This window comes from Pseudophryne corroboree, chromosome 4, assembly GCF_028390025.1.
Source record: "Pseudophryne corroboree isolate aPseCor3 chromosome 4, aPseCor3.hap2, whole genome shotgun sequence".
Taxonomy (NCBI): domain Eukaryota; kingdom Metazoa; phylum Chordata; class Amphibia; order Anura; family Myobatrachidae; genus Pseudophryne; species Pseudophryne corroboree.
In genome coordinates this window covers 615,517,166-615,540,478 of record NC_086447.1, presented here as the reverse complement: position 1 = coordinate 615,540,478, position 23,313 = coordinate 615,517,166, and the positions used below count along the sequence as shown (strand labels likewise).

The 23,313-nt window shown below is 44.8% G+C and overlaps 1 protein-coding gene across 2 annotated transcripts in view; it reads left to right on the top strand.

Moving 5' to 3' along the window:
• The window catches only part of SYNJ2 (synaptojanin 2), a 468,795-nt gene that overhangs the window by 157,109 nt on the left and 288,373 nt on the right, over positions 1 to 23,313 (top strand). For both annotated transcript variants that reach the window (XM_063917654.1, XM_063917655.1), the window contains exon 3: positions 6,423 to 6,696. In XM_063917654.1, coding sequence (XP_063773724.1) covers positions 6,423 to 6,696 — 274 coding nt within the window. The remainder of the gene's footprint in view (positions 1 to 6,422; positions 6,697 to 23,313) is intronic.

Here is a 23,313-nt window from a genome sequence, read left to right as displayed (position 1 = left end):
ACTGATGATTATCTGCCAGATAATTGTATAGTGCATACAGTGCTGTATGGGGTGTAGTATGGCTGACCGATGGTCTCCTGACCGCCGGTCAGCATACTGACGCCGGGATCCCGGCAGTATACCAACGCCGGGATCCCGACGGGGAGGCCTTGTGGGCTCGGTGGCGACCTGCGGTCACCACGGGATCTATTCCCACTCTATGGGTGTTGTGGAGACCCACGAGTTGAAATAGTCCCTGTTGGTCGGCATGCTAACCGTTGGGATCGTGAGGGGGTGGGATTTTGTGGCAGGTCATGTTACCGTCTGTCTGCTGACCGCTGGTCACATGAATACCACCCACTGTATGGGCATACAGCATTATCGTGCCTCCGGCAATCCGGTAATCGCAGATTATGCTGTGGGTGCATTATCCGCGATAAGTGCCGACATGGGGGGGAGGGATCCCACCGCATTGGGGCTAATATTATAGCCCCTGGTGATACAATTACCTGCAGTCATTGACCAGTTAATTGGATACCTCCCTAGGTCACACACAATATACAAATGTCATATATATAATTAATCAGCGCAGTCTCCTTGTGCGTCCTAACGACATTGCCTTGCGAATAAGGAACATGTTCGGCAAAATAAGCCACCTGTCGGCTCATTCACACCAGGCATCTCGTGCTGCATGGCGTATTGAGGCTGGATGTATGAGGACACGTCTGTACTTCCTTAACAACGAGAAAAGCGAAGTAATACCTTAAGTTCCTATCACCCCTTACCCTCCCTCTTGGTGCATTTACATATCAGGTGTGCACAAATGCTGCATTGTTTTTTTTAGATTGCACAGCACAGTGAGCACAGCATGCAGGAAGCTGGATGTTTGAAGTCTATCTTGAGCTATCTGTGTGTTGGAGATTTTACCTGAGACACACATTAGCACTGATTTTTAAAGCAATCATTTTATTGCAGTACTATAGTAGCAGTTACACATGTATATCTGGATGCTGCATTCCTAAAAAGTATTGTTAAGAATTTACATGATCTGACCAAAGGAGTTTGAATGCAAGTAATGCTGACATTGTCCCTTGGGTGTAATATTTTTGGAAATTCCCCTGTTTTCATGAAAAAATAACTGCTAAATACGGTCTTTAAGCCTCACTTAAAACTTGGTTGCTCTACAGGGGGAACAAATTTAAAAATGTGAAGACAGATTTAGAGCATAGATGGGGAGAGGGTGAGGGGGGTCATAGGTCATATCTAAACTGTAAATACTGACCAGTGAGTTGTGTGCTGTGAGGAAAAGCAGACACCACATCATGGTTTGTGCCAGTGGAAATTTGTATCCTTCAGCTACTTTGTTCTTAAGTCCCTGAGTCAGTGGTTCATAAACTTTGTTGAAAAATGGTGCTGTAAGTATCAGCATTTTTGCAGCATTTTCTCTCCCCTAGGCCAAAAGTTTCAAAATAAGAAATTCTGCAAAAATCACTAAAGTAAATGTTGCGTACCTGTCATCCTTCGGTTCAGTTGTGTGGTGGTGGACAGGGTTGCACGTCAGTTTGTCTGCATATTGTATGATTGTCTATTACTAACGTCATTTGGGTCTGTACCACTAACTTTTGGCGTCCCTGCAAGTGCCATGCAGTTCGGGAACCACTGCCCTAAGTGTTAGATTACATACCAAAACGTAATACTATACTGTAGTTATACATTCATTTAGAACTGAAATCGAGAAGGTAAATATTTTTCTCACTCTTATACCTAGATGAGCAGTGTCACCATACTTGTGAGTAAAATTAGTTATCCAGCGATACTTATTTTCTATCGCAGCTATTTGCAGCAATAGAAAATCAGTTATTTATGCTACACAATTTGCATAGTACTCACTCTGTATAATAAAACACAGGAAGATTTGAAAGCGCTGACACTCTGTATATATGTATATATAAAATATATTTATTTATTTTAACTTGAGTTTCTTAATTCCACACAATAAAATGCAAGAAATATAAAATCAGCAATACATTTAAAAACACAATTTATCCATATAGTAAACCATGTATATAACCCTCTTTTCTGGTCCCTAGAGACTAATAGCAACTACTGGTTACTTTATTCTAAACACAATTGTGTCAATTAAGTCTCTGTGGAACAGAAAAGCTCCTTATTCCCTGCAACACAATATCTCTACTCACTTTGTAACTATTTGTACGGGACAGAAACACATGTAAGGTTTCCAATTATTCTTATTAGAACACCATAACACTCCTTTTTTATAATAACATTCTAAGGTCCACAATATGAAGATTTTCTTTGCTTAGTAAATGGATTTTGTTTAACGTTCTGACACCAGATTTTAATCAGGAGAATGAACTGCAGTATGTTGGAGTCTTTGATTCAAAGATTGAACAGCGTGCACGCTGCTAGGGTATTTCAACTGTCTCCCAGCACAAGGAAAAGTCCGTTGCACATATGATGTTGAAACATGGCCATGTGTAAATTAAGCAACAACTTTACCCCTCTTAGTGTCCGTGGAGAATTATCACTGGTCAGTAGAACTCCCGGCTCTGGTAGCTAAATTCCATTTACTTGAGCCAAGTCTGGAGATCCAAATCCAGTTCCACGTGGGTTCACAAGGCTTACAAGGATAGCCGTTAAGCGTGTTTGCTGATGCTGCTAAAACGCGTTTCTCCGCCTCACATCACCATCGGCGGCTTCATCAGTTAGACTAACCCACGTGGAACTGGATTTGGATCTCCAGACTTGGCTCAAGTAAATGGAATTTAGCTACCAGAGCCGGGAGTTCTACTGACCAGTGATAATTCTCCACGGACACTAAGAGGGGTAAAGTTGTTGCTTAATTTACACATAGCCATGTTTCAACATCATATGTGCAACTGACTTTTGCTTGTGCTGGGAGACAGTTGAAATACCCTAGCAGCGTGCACGCTGTTCAATCTTTGAATCAAAGACTCCAACATACTGCAGTTCATTCTCCTGATTAAAATCTGGTGTCAGGACGTTAAACAAAATCCATTTACTAAGCAAAGAAAATCTTCATATTGTGGACCTTAGAATGTTATTATAAAAAAGGAGTGTTATGGTGTTCTAATAAGAATAATTGGAAACCTTACATGTGTTTCTGTCCCGTACAAATAGTTACAAAGTGAGTAGAGATATTGTGTTGCAGGGAATAAGGAGCTTTTCTGTTCCACAGAGACTTAATTGACACAATTGTGTTTAGAATAAAGTAACCAGTAGTTGCTATTAGTCTCTAGGGACCAGAAAAGAGGGTTATATACATGGTTTACTATATGGATAAATTGTGTTTTTAAATGTATTGCTGATTTTATATTTCTTGCATTTTATTGTGTGGAATTAAGAAACTCAAGTTAAAATAAATAAATATATTTTATATATACATATATACAGAGTGTCAGCGCTTTCAAATCTTCCTGTGTTTTATTGTTTCTATAAGGGTAGAGTATCCCTTAACTATATGAAGGCTGCGACAATTCTGTCTATATAAAACCTGGGTACTTGGTTAGCGCCGGGAAAATTTTTATCTCACTCTGTATAAACTGTTATATTTAATGGTGTAGTACTGTCTTTACACATTGTGAACGTTGTAAATATTAAGCTGAATTTACATATACAGTGGGCAAAAAAATTATTGAACATGTCAACATTTTTCTCAGTAATTATATTTGTAATGGGGCTACTGTAATGACCTTTTCTCCAAATGTCAGCAACAATTCATGCAATCCACACATACAAAGAAGAAATCAAACCATAGCTGTCCATAAATTAAGTTATGTATAATAAGGTGAAATGACACAGGGAAAAAGTTTTGATCACATGAAGAAAGGGAGGTGCAGAAGGGCATGGAAAGCCAAGACACCAGCTGAACTCTATCAGTAATTAGAAAGCAATCCTGCCCCATGTCAGTGCAAATCAATATAAGCTGGTTCAGTCCCAACTGATGGCCTATAAAAAGGTGTCTCATTACCAAGGTGTCACACAAAAAACATCTCTTAAGGGGTAAAAGCAAAAAGCACTATGAAGACCTTCGCGACCTTATTGTTGCAAAACATACTGATGGCATTGGCTACAGAAGGATTTCTAAACTTCCGAATGATCCAGTGAGCACTGTTGGGGCCATAATCTGGAACTGGAAAGAACATAATTTCACCGTAAACCGGCCACAACCAAGTGCTCCTCGCAATATTTCTGACAGAGAAATCAGAAGAGTTGTCCAAGAGCCAAGGACCATTTGTGGAGAGCTTCAGAAAGACCTGGAATTAGTAAAATTGTTTCAAAGAAAACATTAAGTAATGCACTCAACCTTCATGGCCTGTATGTATGCATGCTCACCACGCAAGACTCTATGGCTGAAGAAAAAGTATGTTGAAGCTTGTTGGCTGCACAACATTTGGACAAATCTGTGAAATACTGGAAGAATATAGGGTCTAATTCAGACCTGATCGCTGTTGTGTTAAAATTGCACAGTGGCCGATTATTGAATGACTGCACATAGTAATGCCAAACAGCAACAGAATGGTGCAACATTTAGCGATCACTAGGTGTATGCAAGGTGATTAACAGGAAGCAGATGTTTGTGGGTGGTAACTGCCCATTTTCTGGGAGTGTTAGGAAAAACGCATGCGTTCCTTCCTTTTCTGGAAGGGTGTGTGACGTCAGATCCGGGCCCGATCAGCCTGATTCTATAGCGTTGTAGGGAGTAAGTCTTGGGCTACGCACAGACTGGAAAAATCATTAGATGGTGAGTGAGTTGCAAACAGATTTGCAGATGTCTGCTGTCTGGTGAGGTTTTCGCATGGCGTACGCATGCATTCGCACACTTGCACGGGGCGGGTTTTTACTTTCTATTGGCGGTGACTATCTGATCGCAGACCTCTGCAAATTTGCAGAGGAGCAATCAGGTCTGAATTAGGCCCATAGTCTGGTCAGAGGAGATCGCAGAGCAGTTTATCGCAGAGCAGTGATCGAGCCAGAATTGCGCCGGTGCCTCAGTGCGCCGGCGCATGCCGGACGGCTGTAGGCCGCCGTTTCCCTGCGATCGCCTCTGCCTGATTGACAGTCAGAGGCGGTCGCTGGGCGGGAGGGGGCAGCAAGGCGATGTTTGGCCGCTGTTATGGGGGCGCGGTCCGGCCAACGCAGGCGGCGCCGGACCGTGCGGTGGGCAGGCCGCAGCGGCTGTGTGAGGTCACACGCAGCCGCTGGGGAGCGACGAGTAGCTCCCGGCCAGCATGCTAAAGCTGCGCTGGACGGGAGCTACTCATAAAGTGCAAAAGCGCTTTTGCACTTCTGGGGGGGCAACACTGACATGCGGGGAGGGATGGCCCTGTGATGGGTGTCCCCCTGCATGTCTATTGTCATGATCGTAGCCCTGCAAAATTTTGCATGGCTACGATCAACTCGGAATGACCCCCAAAAATGTAACTCTTTAGATGCCATAATACACACCATGTTTGGAGGAGAAATGGCACTGCACATCACCCCAAAAACATCATACCAACAGTGAAGTTTGGAGGTAGGAACATCGTGGTGTGGGGCTGTTTTTTAGCATATGGTATTGGCATACTTCATATTATAGAAGGAAGGATGAATGGAAAAATGTAGATATTCTTGATAAAAATCTGCTGTCATCTACCAGGATGCTGAAGATGAAACGAGGGTGGACATTTCAGCAAGACAATGATCTATGGAAAGAACTAAAGATCAGAGTTCATTGAAGAGGCCCACGTAACCTTCTAGATTTGAAGACTGTGTGGAAGAATGGGTCAAAATCACACCTGAGCAATGCATGCGACTAATTTCTCCATACAGGAGGCGTCTTGAAGCTGTCATTACCAACAAAGGCTTTTGTACAAAGTATTACATAAATTTCAGTAAGCGTGTTCAATACTTTTTCCCTGTGTCACATTATTACACATAACTTCTTTTATGTACATCTATGGTTTGATTTATTTGCATGTGTGGATTGCATGGGTTGTTGCTGACATTTGGTGAACATTTAATTACAATAGCCCTATTACAAATATATTTACTGAGAAAAATGTTGATGTGTTCAATACTTATTTTACCCTCCGTAAATTACAAGAAAACATTTATAATACATGAAAAACACAAATTAATTCCTATAGCCTTTAATAAAATCTCAATTTAGGTTTTGAATAACCGTAAGGATTTGTTATATCTTCAATAATCAATATTCATTTTAATAATATATTAATATTTTCAAATAGAAATGTTTAGATGAGCCAAGTTAATCACAGGTTTATTATATTGTAAACAATCTTATTCTGGATATATGAACTATTATTGCAGTTTGTTTTTTAATTGGTGTATTTGGTTGCTTGTTCCTATTGTATTGCACCTGTGTGTATTCACTTTGAGTATATTCTTATGTTCTCTAGGAAACTCCCGATTGCACTTTCTTGTCTTGGTAAGCGGATGCACCTCTGTGGGAAGGATCTTAGATACAGAAGTATACAAAATCACAACAACGGAATTCTGTCCTCTCCAAGAAGAGAGCAAAGAGGAGGAGCGGGTTACAGCTCTCAGGAAGATACTGAATTCAGGGATGTTTTATTTCTCTTGGCCAAATGCAGGATCAAGCTTTGACCTTACTGTCCGAGCCCAAAAGCAGGCTGACCATAGCATTTATGAACCTGGGAACTGGTTCTTCTGGTCAGTATAACGGTTTAGTTATACTAAGTATATTTTTGAATAGTTGCATAATATCTTTATTATGTAGGATTCTCTTATGATAGCTATAACACTAAAAAAAAGTTTTTTAGGTGCATAACCCTCCTTAATTTCTTATTCAGTACATCACAGTACACATGTAACATCTGTAACATATATATTGGGACCATATGTATTACATATGATTCCAATAACAGAGAATGGTAAGTGTAACGGAATATGCTGGCACTATATAAGTATATGTTAGTAAACACAAAAACACTAAATAAAGATGTTTTAAACTGTAAAAAAAAAATTATTAAGTATTGGCAATTCCACCACTCAACAAACAGATCATATTTACATGTATTAAAGTACAGTAAAATATTAATTCAAATAAAAACAAAACAAGAGATGGTAGTCCATGGTATTTTGATTTTATTTCTTGGTGTTTCTATAGTTTTATGCAGCATTAACATCCATTACATTATTTGAGTTTTGCAGTTATTTTATTTATTAACTGCTTTATTTTATTTTAGAGGGCTTTAGAAGGGTGTTTGAATTTTCACAATTTGTATAAAAGTCAGCAGTAAAGAGCAGTTATTCTTATGAGATGTGTAACTGACATATTCCTCCCCATATTTATAGCATTGTGCAGGCAGTAATCCAGTAGAAACTTCCTTTTAATAGTATAAAGAATATAACATACAGTGTATAATTAATTTATTGACTGCTTCCCTAAACTTTAGGAATCTGAGCAAGGTATATTTTTACTGCGTCCTCTGGGAACGCACCAATAGCAAAGTAGTCTAGTTTTGTATAAAATGATTAATATTGACTTTACAATACAGATTTTTGTTATCCAAGACCTGTTTGCAGTCGGCTCTGCCTGCCTACTACTATTACTAATGGAAAGATGACATATGCGATATAAAATAGATAGTATGGTGTTTTATGAAATTTCTGCAATTATTTTATTTTTGTTAACAACTCTTACATTTATGCAAAACAAAATGCAGAAAGTTTAGTACAGAAAACTCCAGTTACTCTGTCTCAATCATCTAATTAGGTAAGAAAGCGTAATAAGTTACATACTCAGAAATTTTAACATATTGATGGATAAAGGATATGCCATGATGGTGTTGCTTGTGCTGAGGCTACCTGTGCTGTTCTGCTGATTGGGTGCTGCATGTTCATTGTCCAGATTATCTTGGATATGGGGCACACCTGTTTCCTGTTTTGTTTACTTGTTTGTGTTCTGTAATTGGGCGCTGCAGACAGAGGCGGATTGGCCGTAGGGTTCACAGGGAAGATTCCCGGTGGGCCGACGCACCCGTGGGGCCTGTTTTGTTTGAGGACGTGTGGTAATTTTTATAGACATAATGAATAAGATGCAAAATAATTTACATATATGAAAATTACTTTGCCACTTAGCCTGTGATTGCAGATAATCTAGTGTATGCTCTGTCTGCCTGCTTGGCTGACATATAAGGTTGAGTGAATAGTGATTGGGATACGGTTGGTGTAATAAGCAAGAAAATATATCTTTCTAAAGAATGATATACACTGCTCAAAAAAATAAAGGGAACACTTAAACAACACAATGTAACTCCAAGTCAATCACACTTCTGTGAAATCAAACTGTCCACTTAGGAAGCAACACTGATTGACAATCTATTTCACATGCTGTTGTGCAAATGGAATAGACAACAGGTGGAAATTATAGGCAATTAGCAAGACAACCCCAATAAAGGAGTTGTTCTGCAGGTGGTGACCATAGACCACTTCTCAGCTCCTATGCTTTCTGGCTGATGTTTTGGTCACTTTTGAAAGCTGGCGGTGCTTTCACTCTAGTGGTAGCATGAGACTGAGTCTACAACCCACACAAGTGGCTCAGGTAGTGCAGCTCATCCAGGATGGCACATCAATGCGAGCTGTGGCAAGAAGGTTTGCTGTGTCTGTCAGCGTAGTGTCCAGAGCATGGAGGCGCTACCAGGAGACAGGCCAGTACATCAGGAGACATGGAGGAGGCCGTAGGAGGGCAACAACCCAGCAGCAGGACCGCTACCTCCGCCTTTGTGCAAGGAGGAACAGGAGGAGCACTGCCAGAGCCCTGCAAAATTACCTCCAGCAAGCCATAAATGTGCATGTGTCTACTCAAACGATCAGAAACAGACTCCATGAGGGTGGTATGAGGGCCCGACGTCCACAGGTGGGGGTTGTGCTTACAGCCCAACACCGTGCAGGACGTTTGGCATTTGCCAGAGAACACCAAGATTGGCAAATTCGCCACAGATAAAAGCAGGTTCTCACTGAGCACATGTGACAGACGTGACAGAGTCTGGAGACGCCAAGGAGAACGTTCTGCTGCCTGCAACATCCTCCAGCATGACCGGTCTGGCAGTGGGTCAGTAATGGTGTGGGGTGGCATTTCTTTGGGGGGCCGCACAGCCCCCCATGTGCTCGCCAGAGGTAGCCTGACTGCCATTAGGTACCGAGATGAGATCCTCAGACCCCTTGTGAGACCATATGCTGGTGCGGTTGGCCCTGGGTTCCTCCTAATGCAAGACAATGCTAGACCTCATGTGGCTGGAGTGTGTCAGCAGTTCCTGCAAGACGAAGGCATTGATGCTATGGACTGGCCCGCCCGTTCCCCAGACCTGAATCCAATTGAGCACATCTGGGACATCATGTCGTGCTCCGTCCACCAACGCCATGTTGCACCACAGACTGTCCAGGAGTTGACGGATGCTTTAGTCCAGGTCTGGGAGGAGATCCCTCAGGAGACCATCCGCCACCTCATCAGGAGCATGCCCAGGCGTTGTAGGGAGGTCATACAGGCATGTGGAGGCCACACACACTACTGAGTCTCATTTTGACTTGTTTTAAGGACATTACATCAAAGTTGGTTCAGCCTGTTATGTGTTTTTCCACTTTAATTTTGAGTGTGGCTCCAAATCCAGACCTCCATGGGTTAATAAAGTTGATTTCCATTGATTAATTTTTGTGTGATTTTGTTGTCGGCACATTCAACTATGTAAAGAACAAAGTATTTAATAAGAATATTTCATTCATTCAGATCTAGGATGTGTTATTTTAGTGTTCCCTTTATTTTTTTGAGCAGTTTAGTTTCCTAAATTCTAAAGGTGTATCATATAATGTGCTCATAATATTTAATTTTATTTCTTTTTAACTTCCTACTTGATGCTGGACATGCCCACAATCTGGAAAGTCTTGGGTGGGAGGGTGCTGCTGCCATGGCCCATGGCTAGACCTTACACCTCTGGTGCTGCCCATGTGGGGCCACTAGTACAAATTTCTCATACGTCCTAGGGGATGCTGGGGACTCCAAAAGGACCATGGGGTATAGACGGGATCCGCAGGAGACATGGGCACTTTAAGACTTTTTAAATGGGTGTGAACTGGCTCCTCCCTCTATGCCCCTCCTCCAGACATCAGTTAGATTCTGTGCCCAGAGAGACTGGACACACAACAGGGGAGCTCTCCTGAGTTTCTCTGGAAAATACTTTATTTAGGTTTATTATTTTCAGGGAGCACTGCTGGCAACAGGCTCCCTGCTTCGTGGGACTGAGGGGAGAGAAGCAGACCTACTTCTGTGAGTTAAAGGCTCTGCTGCTTAGGCTACTGGACACCATTAACTCCAGAGGGTCTGATCACTTGGTATAGCCTAGCTGCTCGTTCCCGGAGCCGCGCCGTCGTCCCACTCACAGAGCCAGAAGAAAGAAGCCGTGTGAGTAACCGAAGTACAGAAGACTTCAGTAAAGACGGCAGAAGACTACAGTCTCAGAGGTACAGCACAGTGGTCGCGCTGCGCGCCATTGCTCCCACACACAAGGCTCTAGCACGGCTGTCCAAGAAGGTGGCGCTTCCGTCCCCTGACACGGCGGCCCTAAAGGATCTTTCACACGCCAGAGGCGGCGTTCACCGCGCTTACCCCTGCGTGTTTGCTGGTCGGTGTTGCGGCCTCCGCCTTCGGTGATCCACGGGCTCCGGCGTCTGGCTGACGCGGCTCCCGGCGGTTCCCTGGGGCAGGGGCGCCGCCATGACACCCGGCATCACGTGGGCGGGGAACAGGTGACATCATCAGACTGTTCCGCCAATCCTGCGGAGGCGGGAGATTCAAAGTCAGATGCCGGACAGAGCCTCGGCGTCTGAGTATCGTCTTTTCCCCTGAAGTGGATGCCAGTGCTCTTGTTCCCGGCGAATCTCTCTGCAGTAATACCCCAGTGTCTTCGGGCATTTCCAGGTGTCAGTTGCTGCACAGCTTCCAGCGTTCCCAGCTGCTGCTGGGTTCCTCTGCATTCCAGTCACCAGTGCCTCTTGGAGTCAGCGTGGGCTGCAGGTTAAACACCGCTCTCAAGTTTTGCAAGTTACCAGTGTCTTTAAACATCGCTTTCAAGTTTTGCCAGTTCCAGTGTATTTAAACACTGCTCTCAAGTTTTGCAAGTTACCAGTGTCTTTAAACACCGATCTCAAGTTATACAAATCATCAGTGTCTTTAACCACCGCTCTCAAGTTCTCCAAATCATCAGTGTCTTTAACCACCGCTCTCAAGTTCTTCAAATCATCAGTGTCTTTTTATCACCGCTCTCAAGTTCTTCAAATTATCAGTGTCTTTAACCACCACTCTCAAGTTCTTCAAATCATCAGTGTCTTTAACCCCCGCTCTCAAGTTCTTCAAATCATCAGTGTCCTTAAAACCATCACTCACGAGTTCTTCAGTCACCAGTATCTTTCACCATCACTCACAAGTTCTTCCCGGACATTTCTCCATACGTTCCCTCTCTGATTATGTGACATTGTGTTGTCCTCTTCCTGTAATAAAGTTCTTCAATAATTTCATCAAGCCTTACTGTCAGAGTCCTGTATGAGGAAGACCTATATCAGGCCATCTCTGTTCCGACCCAACTGTGGTCTCTCTTTCCTACCATCGGAAGAACCCCCGAGTTCACAACACCCCCAGCCTAGGTCAGTGACAGGATCCTGCGGATCGTAAGCAGGAAACTACTTTGAAATCTATTTATGTTACTACGGGTACGCTGCTCAGACCTACCGTGGCATCGGCATGGGTGAGTAGGGCAATTGAAAAGTGGGCAGATAACTTATCATCTGACTTGGACACCCTGGATAGGGATAGCGTACTTTTGACACTGGGTCATATCAGGGACGCTGCAGTCTATCTAAAGGAGGCTGCGAGAGATATTGGCCTCTTGGGATCAAGGGCCAATGCCATGGCAATCTCGGCTAGGAGAGCATTATGGACTCATCAATGGAATGGTGATGCTGACTCTAAGAGCGCTATGGAGGCTCTGCCGTATAAAGGTGGTGTTTTGTTTGGTGAGGGCCTTGTGGACCTGGTATCTACAGCTACCGCAGGCAAGTCATCTTTTCTACCGTATGTCCCTGCACAACAAAAGAAAACACCTCTTTGTCAGATGCAGTCCAATCGGTCTAATAAATTCAAAAAAGGACGACGGTCCTCCTTCCTTGCTGCTAGAGGTAGGGGAAGGGGAAAAAAGTCGCCGGCTGTGGCAAGCTCCCAAGAGCAGAAGTCCTCCCCGGCCGCTACCAAGTCCACCGCATGACGCTGGGGCTCCGCTGCTGGAGTCCGCACCAGTGGGGGCACGTCTACAACTCTTCAGTCAGGTCTGGGCTCGTTCGGCCCTGGATCCTTGGGTGCTAGAAATAGTGGTCCAAGGGTACAAACTGGAGTTTCAAGACATGCCCCCTCACCGATTTTTCAAATCGGCCTTACCAGCTTCTTTTCCGGAAAGGGAAGTAGTATGCGCTGCGATATAAAAGCTGTGTCTGCAGCAAGTTATTGTCGCGGTCCCCCCGTCACAACGGGGAGAAGGCTTTTATTCAAGCCTGTTCGTGGTCCTGAAGGCGGATGGCTCGGTCAGACCGATTCTGAACTTAAAATCCCTCAATTTATATCTGAAAAGATTAAAATTCAAGATGGAATCTCTCCAAGCAGTGATCTCTAGTCTGGAAGGGGGAGATTTTATGGCGTCAGTCGACATAAAAGATGCCTACTTACATGTCCCAATATATCCTCCACATCAAGCTTACCTGAGGTTTGCTGTTCAGGATTGTCATTACCAATTTCAGACGTTGCCGTTTGGTCTTTCCACGGCTCCGAGGATTTTCACCAAAGTAATCGCAGAAATGATGGTGCTCCTGCGCAAGCAGGGTGTCACAATTATCCCGTACTTGGACGATCTCCTGATAAAGGCGAGATCAAAGGAGCAGTTACTAAGAAACGTTGCGCTCTCCCTGACAGTCCTGCAACAACATGGTTTGCTCCTAAATTTGCCAAAGTCACAGTTGGTTCCGAAAACACGGCTATCATTCTTGGGCATGATCCTAGACACGGAACTGCGGAGAGTGTTTCTCCCAGTGGAAAAAGCTCTGGAAATCCAAAACATGGTTAAAGAGTTTCTGAAACCGGCAAGAGTGTCGATTCATCAATGCACTCGGGTGCTGGGGAAGATGGTGGCAGCATACGAAGCCATTCCGTTTCGCATGTTCCATGCCAGGGTGTTTCAGTGGGACCTGTTGGACAAGTGGTCCGGGTCTCACCTGAACATGCACCGGACCAGAGTATCTCTCCTGTGGTGGCTGCACAGTTCTCACCTCCTAGAGGGATGCAGGTTCGGGATCCAGGACTGGGTCCTGGTGACTACGGATGCAAGTCTCCGAGGCTGGGGAGCAGTCACACGGGGAAAATTTCCAGGGAAAATGGTCCAAACAGGAAGCTTGTCTGCACATAAACATTCTGGAATTAAGAACCATCTACAACGGCCTTTTACAAGTGGAACAGCTTCTTTGCGGTCTGCCCTTCTTGATTCAGTCGAACAACATAACAGCAGTGGTGTACATAAACCGCCAGGGTGGTACAAAGAGCAGAGCGGCGATGGCGGAGGCCACAAAAGTACTCAGCTGGGCGGAAAAACATGCAAGCGCTCCATCAGCGGTCTTCATTCTGGGCGTGGACAACTGGGAAGCAGACTTCCTCAGCAGACACGATCTCCATCCAGGAGAGTGAGGTCTTCATCAAGAGGTCTTTGCAGAAGTGACAAGTCATTGGGGAATTCCTCAAATAGACATGAAGGCGTCTCGCCTCAACAAGAAGCTTCAGAGATATTGTTCCAGGTCGAGGGACCCTCAAACCAGTGGAGAGGACGCCCTGGTGACACCGTGGGTGTTTCAGTCGGTTTATGTGTTCCCTCCACTTCCACTCATTGCAAAGGTGATAAGGATCATAAGAAGAACAAAGGTTCAGGCGATACTCATTGTTCCCGATTGGCCACGGAGGGCCTGGTATCCGGATCTTCAGGAATTACTCATAGGAGATCCCTGGCCTCTTCCTCTAAGAGAGGACCTGTTACAGCAAGGGCCGTGCATGTTCCAAGACTTACCGCGGTTGCGTTTGGCGGCGTGGCGGTTGAACGCCAAATCCTAGCTCGAAAGGGTATTCCCGGTGAAGTCATCCCCACTCTACTTAAAGCTAGAAAGGACGTAACGGCGAAGCATTATCACCGTATTTGGAGAAAATATGTGTCTTGGTGTGAATCCAAGAAGGCTCCTACGGAAGAATTTCAGCTGGGTCGTTTTCTCCATTTTTTGCAAGCAGGTGTGGATGCGGGCCTAAAGTTAGGCTCCATTAAAGTGCAGATTTCGGCCTTATCGATTTTCTTTCAAACAGAATTGGCCGCCCTTCCAGAGGTTCAGACTTTCATGAAAGGAGTGCTGCACATCCAACCTCCATTTGTGCCCCCAGTGGCACCATGGGACCTTAACGTGGTGTTGCAGTTTCTTATGTCACACTGGTTTGAACCTTTACGAAAGGTTGAGTTAAAATTTCTCACTTGGAAAGTGGTCATGCTTTTGGCCTTGGCGTCCGAAAGGCGGGTGTCGGAATTAGCGGCTTTGTCTCACAAGAGCCCCTATTTGATCTTCCATGTGGATAGAGCGGAATTGAGAACTCGTCAACAATTTCTGCCAAAGGTGGTTTCTTCGTTTCACATGAACCAACCTATTGTGGTGCCTGTGGCTACTGAAGCCTTGGCTGATTCAAAGTCTCTAGATGTAGTCAGAGCTTTGAAAATCTATGTAGCCAGAACGGCTCGTATTAGGAAAACGGAGGCTCTGTTTATCCTGTATGCTCCCAACAAAATTGGGGCTCCTGCTTCTAAGCAGACTATTGCACGCTGGATCTGTGATACGATTCGGCATGCTCATTCTACGGCTGGATTGCTGGTACCGGAGTCGGTGAAGGCCCATTCTACCAGGAAGGTGGGCTCATCTTGGGCGGCTGCCCGAGGAGTCTCGGCGGTTCAGCTTTGCCGAGCAGCTACTTGGTCGGGTTCAAACACTTTTGCTAAGTTCTACAAGTTTGATACCCTGGCTGATGAGAACCTCATGTTTGGTCAGTCAGTGCTGCAGAGTCGGCCGCACTCTCCCGCCCGGTCTGGAGCTTTGGTATAGACCCCATGGTCCTTTTGGAGTCCCCAGCATCCTCTAGGACCTATGAGAAAATAGGATTTTAATACCTACCGGTAAATCCTTTTCTCTTAGTCCGTAGAGGATGCTGGGCTGAGTGCGGACTCTATCTGCAGTACTTGTTGATAGTTATTGCTTTGGTTACACAAAGGTTGTGTTTTGGTTAAGTTCAGCCTGTTGCTGTTTTTGGTTCATGCTGTTAACTGGTATTTTCTTAAAAGCCATGTTGTACGGTGTGTTGTGGTGTGAGCTTGTGTGTATCTCACCCTTAGTTTAACAAAAATCCTTTTCCTCAAAATGTCCGTCTCCCTGGGCACAGTTCCTATAACTGAGGTCTGGAGGAGGGACATAGAGGGAGGAGCCAGTTCACACCCATTTAAAGTCTTAAAGTGCCCATGTCTCCTGCGGATCTCGTCTATACCCCCATGGTCCTTTTGGAGTCCCCAGCATCCTCTACGGACTAAGAGAAAAGGATTTACCGGTATTAAAAACCTATTTTTTTTCCAGGGCCGTTTTTTGTTCCCAATCCGCCCCTGGCTGCAGATCCCTTGTGGCGCCATATAAATAAAGGATAATAATAATAATACCTCACACACTGATGGAGGAATGATCTGGTCTTAATCTGTGTATTCCTCCCCTCATATACTGTCACATTAGTTTACACCAGAGGCATCACTAGGGTTGGTGTCACCCAGTGTGGTAACTCATGGTGTCATTCCCCCATGGACCTCCTCCTGCTTCACACCATACGGAATACTTAGTAGAGATCTGCACCTGCCCATTTTTCGGGTTTTGGTTGTCCCTACAGTATTAATAACCTCAATAACATTTATTTCTACTAATTTCCAGTCTATTTTGAACACCTCACAATATTATTTTAATCCAGTTTAGGCCAAAAGGTTGCACCGAGATCGCTGGATGACTAAGCTAAGCGACAGAAGTGGGTGGCACATCTTGGAGTGGCAGACAGGATGGCAGTTTTGGAAACTATGTCCAAAAAATGCTCCAGAGAGCACATACCGCAAAGAAATAAGGTGCACCCACCCTCCCTTATGTTGTATATATTAAACAGGACATGCACAGTTTAACAAACTAATAATTTCAGCGACAGGGACCATCACTTGTGGCTAAAATGATTGGTTTGTTTGGGGCCCCACAAAACAATTTTTTAAAAGGAGTTCCTCCATAAAGAATTACTCTGAGGATGTTGATGATGTGGTGTTAATTGCATTATAATCTTGTTCAATAAATTTCATGTCTTCGCCACAAATGACGTAACATGGTGGAAGTCCCTAAATGGCTAATGTTCCTACCACTACTAAATTCGGCCTTACAAAATGGAGCAGATGCTTTCATAAACATTGCCAGGATCCCACACCCAAGAGGTGTTTTTTTGGTGTTATGCCCAGGCATCACAATGACTTTCTTTTTATCATGGTCAACAACTGCAGCCACTGGTGGCTGACTTACACAAACAACATCATCATCAACATCCTCACTGTCAGATAGAAAACACATATCCCCCTTATTCTGTCCAACTTCCTCAATTTGTATTACAGTATGTCCTCCTCATCAGATTCATCACCCTTCTCATCAGATTCATCACCATCTTTACTTGTACTGCTCCCCACATGTTCAGATGGTTCAGAAATGGTGGAAGGAGGAGAAATAGGCTTCTCTATGTGGACAGTGTGAGAAATGTCAGCTGACGTGAACATCCATAAATGTTCCTCAAGAATGTCTGATGGTTCTGATTCTGAATGCGCAGTTTGTCTCCTGCCACTGCAGCTAACTTTCCTTTTCATTTTTTTTTCTTTACCACTCTAAAATTAAATGATTTTACATAACCTGGCCTAAGCCTTCTATGCCCCTGGGCATCTGCCTTAGCAAATGACGTTGACAGACTTGCATTGTCAATGTCATGACTAGTAGCAGCAGTTACAGCACTAGTAGTAGACTCCATTTCTATCAATACAAAGTTGGGTTGACCTTCACCGAAAGCGTTGCAAAAATTAGTCAGAAATATGTATAATAAATAATTATACATTGCGGTTGACTTCACCGACAGAGTCACACAAATGAGTCATAAATGTATATAATAATAATTACACACTAGAATAGAACCAATTCACATTACAAGACACAGTAGTGTCCATTATTCACATTACACCACACAGTATTACCCCTTACACACATAGCACCACAGTAAAGGTCCTTATACAGATTACACCACAGTAGAGCCCCTGATACACATTATACCAGGTAGAGCCCACATTATGCTAGGTAGAGCCCCTGATGCACATTATGTCAGGTAGAGCACATGTGTGTGTGTGTGTGTGTGTCCGACACCCCCTCCCCCCATCCCTCCCCCCCCCACGATTACACATCTTTACCTAACGACGATACAACCACACAGTGGAAAACCAGGACATGGACACAAGCTGCAGCGCTACCCAGCTACCATGCTATGTAGCACTGTAACAAGTAGACAGGCACTGCAGTTAACTAGCACAGACACAAAGGCGGCGCAAACCAGCAGGTGCCTTCACCCACAGTGCATATTTGCTGTGTGCCAGGCACCCCTGACACAGGCTTAGGGTCTAATTCAGACCTTATTGCTGTGCTGCAAATTTGCAGAGGTCTGCGATCAGATATTCACCACCCAGGGAGAGAGAAAACCTGCCCGTGCAAGTGTATGAATGCATGTATACGCCGTGTGAAAATTTCTACTAGACAGCAGACAGTTGCAAGTCTAGCACCATCTAATAATTTTTCCAGTCTATGCGTAGCCCAGGACTTAATCCTACCTACAGTGCGATACAAACAGTCTGATCGGTGCCAGAGCTGATTTCAGACATCCTCCCTGAAAATGCTTCGGAACGCCTGCGTTTTTCCTGACACTCCCTGAAAACGGGCAGTTACCACCCAGAGACATCCTCTTCCTGTCAATTAGCTTACGTACGCCTTGTGATCGAAATTTTTGCACCATACTGTCACTATTTGGTGATGCGCCTGTGCATTGCGGTGCATACGCATGCGCAGTAATTTGGTAATTGGCTGCTGTGCGAATTCGCACAACAGCGATCAGGTCTGAATCGGGCCCTTAGTACCCCTATCCCACCACAGCACCTATCATGCAGCAGCACAGGAAGGTGCATTGTTTTTATTAAATAGCAGATGTCATCTTGTTAGAGCAAGTAGAGCAAGTGACTACTGTACAGGGTTTCAGCAAAATACAGTGGATCTGCACACACAGATTACAAGTGAAGTAACAGATAAATTAACCCAAATCTGAATAAACAAGAAACCAAGGTCCACCTCACAGCTCCTTTAGCTCCCCTCATGTCCAACTCACATCACCTCCGGCTATCTCATGTCCACCTCATAGCACCCCAGGTCCCCTCATGTCCACCTCATAGCACCCCAGGTCCCCTCATGTCCACCTCATAGCACCCCAGGTCCCCTCATGTCCACCTCATAGCACCTCATGTCCACCTCATAGCAGTCCCCACATGTCCACTTCACAGTCCAGGCTCCTCCCCCCATAGGCAGAAAACTAACTTACTCACTTTACTGCTGACTTTGATGTTGACAGCAGCTTGCTTCCCTGCATGGTTCTCACAGACTCAATGGTGGCTGATTGATAGAGCTCTCTGCAGGCATCCCGCTGCCAGCCGCTCTGCCGGATAATCAGAGAGGGAGGATGCGGCTGGTGGACCACGGGCCACCCTCACCCGTCCACACACATACACCCCGCCACCGCTGCCAGCTGCATACTGACCTGCCCGATCGGAGCTCCGATTGCGGTAGAGCTGTCATGCAGATACCATTTCGAATGCCCTATGTCTGCGGCCGGCTCTGTCTATGGAGTCCGGACCCGGCCGCAGCGGTGTTGTGCTGGCGGGTGTGCGGACCTGTGTGCTGCACTGCCGCTTGGTGCCAGGGACGAGGGGGTGTGGTCACAGCTGCGGTGCACGGACCTGGTCATGTCAGTGGATGGGTTGAGGGTGCGGATGTGCGTGCGGATGTGCGTGCGGCTCGTTTTGGTGTCACCCCAGTGAAGGGTGACACCCGGGTGCGGACCGCACCCCCCGCACCTCCCTTATGACGCCACTGGTTTCCTCCACTCATACCTCCTCTATTATGTTAATTAATTAAAATTGCTGTGATTTTGTTAATATGAAAAAAATTACTTTTACACAACACATTTTATGTAGTTCACACTATAGTTACTAGAAAACTGTCTATATTCTTTAGCAAGCACAAAATAACACATTTTGTAAGGGCTATGTGTCACGATCCGGACTATTGGACATAATTTTTTACCTTTCAGGTGTCTTCTGAGGCTGGCTCAGCGTTCCAGGGCCGGGTCTCAATCATGTTGCTAGATGCCCTTACTTCATGTTTCCTCCCTACTGGTCTGCAGATGCTGTCACGGGGAACTCTTGAATGGAGTGGCGTTTCTGGCTCATCGCGGCCTCCGCCGCCATTACCGAACTCTTAGCACTTGGACGGCTCTGCATAGCATCTCCTGACAGTTGCGGCCTCCGCCGCCATTGCTGCGCTTTCAGTGCGTGGACGAATCTGTGTGGTGTCTCCTGTCAGCTGCGGCCTTTGCCGCGATTACTATAGTAAAGCACTACAGGTCTGTGCGGCACCTCTCACCCGCTGTAGCTTCTGGCGCTGGGAGGATGCTGTGCAGTTTTGACATTCTCTGGGTCCTACGGCCGCTGCCGCCATTACTGTGAAAGCTCCACATAGAATTACAAGCCAGGTTTCCCTCCAAGAATCAGTATGGGTGCAGCCATATTGGTTTTGATCATGTGAGGCTGTTTCTACCAATCTACAGTCCTTCTGAGCTCAGCCTGATTGCTGATCCAATCCCTGCACTGCTGAAGATATAAAGGGACTGATCTTAGACCAGGAAATCTCAGTGCTTTGGTTGTCATCACCAGTATATCCTGTCTCTGCTCTCTGTGATTCTAACTGTGTTCCAGGTATTCCAGCTCCTGAAGTCTCCAGTTCTACAGAGACCTGCACCAATCACCACCCTGCGGTGCCTGCCTGACTCCATAGTATCCTCATTGTATTCTGCTATTGGCAGTGCTCTAAAAAACACCAGCTTCCAGCATTGGGCTTCCAGTGGTGTTCAGCTACCTATTATCATCGGTGCTCCGCCATCGGTGTTCCTGATATCTACAGTATTCAAGTCATCTGTTTCTCAATTCATCGATCTCTAGCATCATCAGTGTCATTCAACCTCATTATCCGTTTCATCCGGATCTGCACTTCATTCACAGTTCTTCAATATCCGTTTCATCCGGCAAAACCGGCAGTTTACAAGTATCATTCATTCTGCAGGACGCTAAAGCCTCTGTCTGCTGACCAGTTCCAGCTTTCATCTATTCTACAGCACCTAGGTGTTGGTAAGGACTGTCCATCTCCTAATCTCCCAAGCTAGCCTTGTGCGGATACCACACCTAAGGGAATATTACAACTGCTACTGTTTGTGGGACTATGTACTGTTTTTAATAATTTCTCATATCATACTGTGCAACTGCCGGTGTACCACCAGAACTGTGTTTAATAAACAAACATTCATTTTACTTCTGTTCGGGCATTGGTAGTAGAAGTCCTCTATGTCTAGGAGTCCTATTCAGCCACCTAGATTCACCTTTACACCAGCCCCTACAAGTGAGGTAGTCTCAAACCAACACCAGCCCTCAGTTGTGACACTACGGAGTACAGTTATCATACATTGGAGAGAAAGAAAGTACCAACCAATCGGCTTCTAGCTGCCATTTTTCAAGCATATCCTGTAAAATGATAGAAGCTGATTGGATAGTACTTTATTTCTCGGCAGGCTTTGGTAAATGTTCACATATATATTTTTTGCAGTTTAAATAAATACTTTCCACTATAGTATGGTATAAAATAATATAGTCATTGCAGCTAAGATGTTTTTTTTTTAATCTTCCTCTACTTTATATAATAATCACCCATCCAGTATTAAAGGGATGTCTGGGAATTCCACTCCCTAATACCCCTTTCACACCACCAATACCGGATCCCACCAGGGAATTGGAAACGGGTCCTTTCTGGATGGGATCCGGCATTGGACCCTAAAAGCTGGCTTACGGATCTGGCAATATGCCGAGTCGGTTGCCGCGGGGGCGGAAATGGCGCTAGCAGATGAGCTCATCTCAGCGCCGCCCCTCCCCATTGTAGAGAATGGGTCCCGGGTCGCATTGACCTGGGAAACAGTTCACGCTGCCACTGACCTGGTCTGAAAAAGGCACTTTTAGTGTCCATGCATGTTGCAATACTAACGAGTTCATCCTTATGCCGCACCATTGATCGCATCATTGAAAATTGCACAAGCCCTAAGGTGGGTGCTATATCTCCGTCTGACTTTGGCCTCCTAAGCCTGCATCTGTGCATCTGTGGATGCAGCCGCTTGAATTGACACACTGACGACATTCCCATAACATGCCCACTGAACAGACCATTTTTGCATACATTTCTGGCTACATGCCAGTTACCACCCAGGAGCACCCATCACGTTTTCTCCACAGCATTTCTGATACCATCTATCCTGATCGCAGCAGCGCCTTTGTGAGTACACTCTGTGAGTTTTTTTCGCATGCGTAATCGCAAAAAATCGCTCAGCTCTGTGAACATCGGCATTGCCTGCAGTATGTCTTCCTCATCTGAGCAGGAGTTACAGATCACACCGGTTATTATAGCATATCTAATAGTAAGTGTAGGAAAATACTTTCTGCTGATCTTTCTCCGCAACACTTTCACCTTTTCCCTACTTCAGCTGTAAGTAGTCTCTCTATATCCTGTGGCCAGCTGTAGAGCATCATGTTTTCTGTAAAATGTATATGTTACATATTTCTCACTGTAATATTCCTTGCTATTTTATTGTAATCCGAGCGCTTGATAGAAGTCCATTGTGTGGAGATACAAAAATATATAGTATGTCCTACTTCGAAAATCTTCAATTACCTTAGCGTAGGCAGGACATCACATGGGCAGAAACATTTCCAGTGCACATACCATGCATAAAGCATTAGAAAGTGCCATAAAATATTTAATGCTGACAGCGGTACACAATACCTGCCAAGGTAATGAAGGAAATACCCAATTCATTGCTGAATAGTTGTACTGGATGTAACTGAATACCAGGCTGTTACTCATTAATGACTAGTTATCTCCATTTCCTATTTGCTTTCACTTGTGCTACTGTCTGGTGAAATAACTCAGACAATTTAAAAATAATCTGGTCTGTTATGGGAAATGTGTTAGAGGGAGAACTTTGGGCCTAATTCATAGATGGCTGCTAATGCCACCTCTGCTAGGAATGTTTACACAGTGGTTATGAGAAAATATGCAAATGTCAGACCCCCTAGGCTTTGTATTGAGACGCCCACCGGCGGCTTTGCAAATCCAAGCGATTGAGGGTAAGTTGGATGCAGGTCAGTCAATTATCAGACTTCTGTGTGTTCTATGGTCACTCAGAATGGCCACCGAAACTAGGATGCCGAGTCCATTGTGTCTGTGTACGTGATCGCAATTACAGTTTGCACCACTGCCCACAACAGTCGGGACATGTCTGCATTTGAGCTGCTACTCCCATGTTACCTCCCACAAATGCCCCCTGTCTGTCAGTCACGGAGCTGCCATGTCAACATTCATCATGTCTGTCCAGATGATATGTCGACATGATGAAATGTCGACAAACAGTCCATTGTTTTCTCTTACTTTCTCCCAGCTGTATCCTCATTCAGACTTGGTGCTTGTTGACAGTTTAAGCATTGCGGTGTCAACTTTATGAATGTCGATACAGTTACTATTGACCATTTGACTGGATACTAATGCCACTAATTACACAAAACAATTGCTCCAACTGATAGATTCAGGCACTAATTACATATTTAATTACTATGCTGTGTTATCAAAATATCTGTTGAGCCGCAGAGCCACAGTGTGCTTGTGGGTGCACACACAGAACCCTTCTTCTAAATTAGAAACATTTTATTTAAACAGTTCTGCGCTATTATTATAAGAAGTCTGGTGTGGTAAATATCC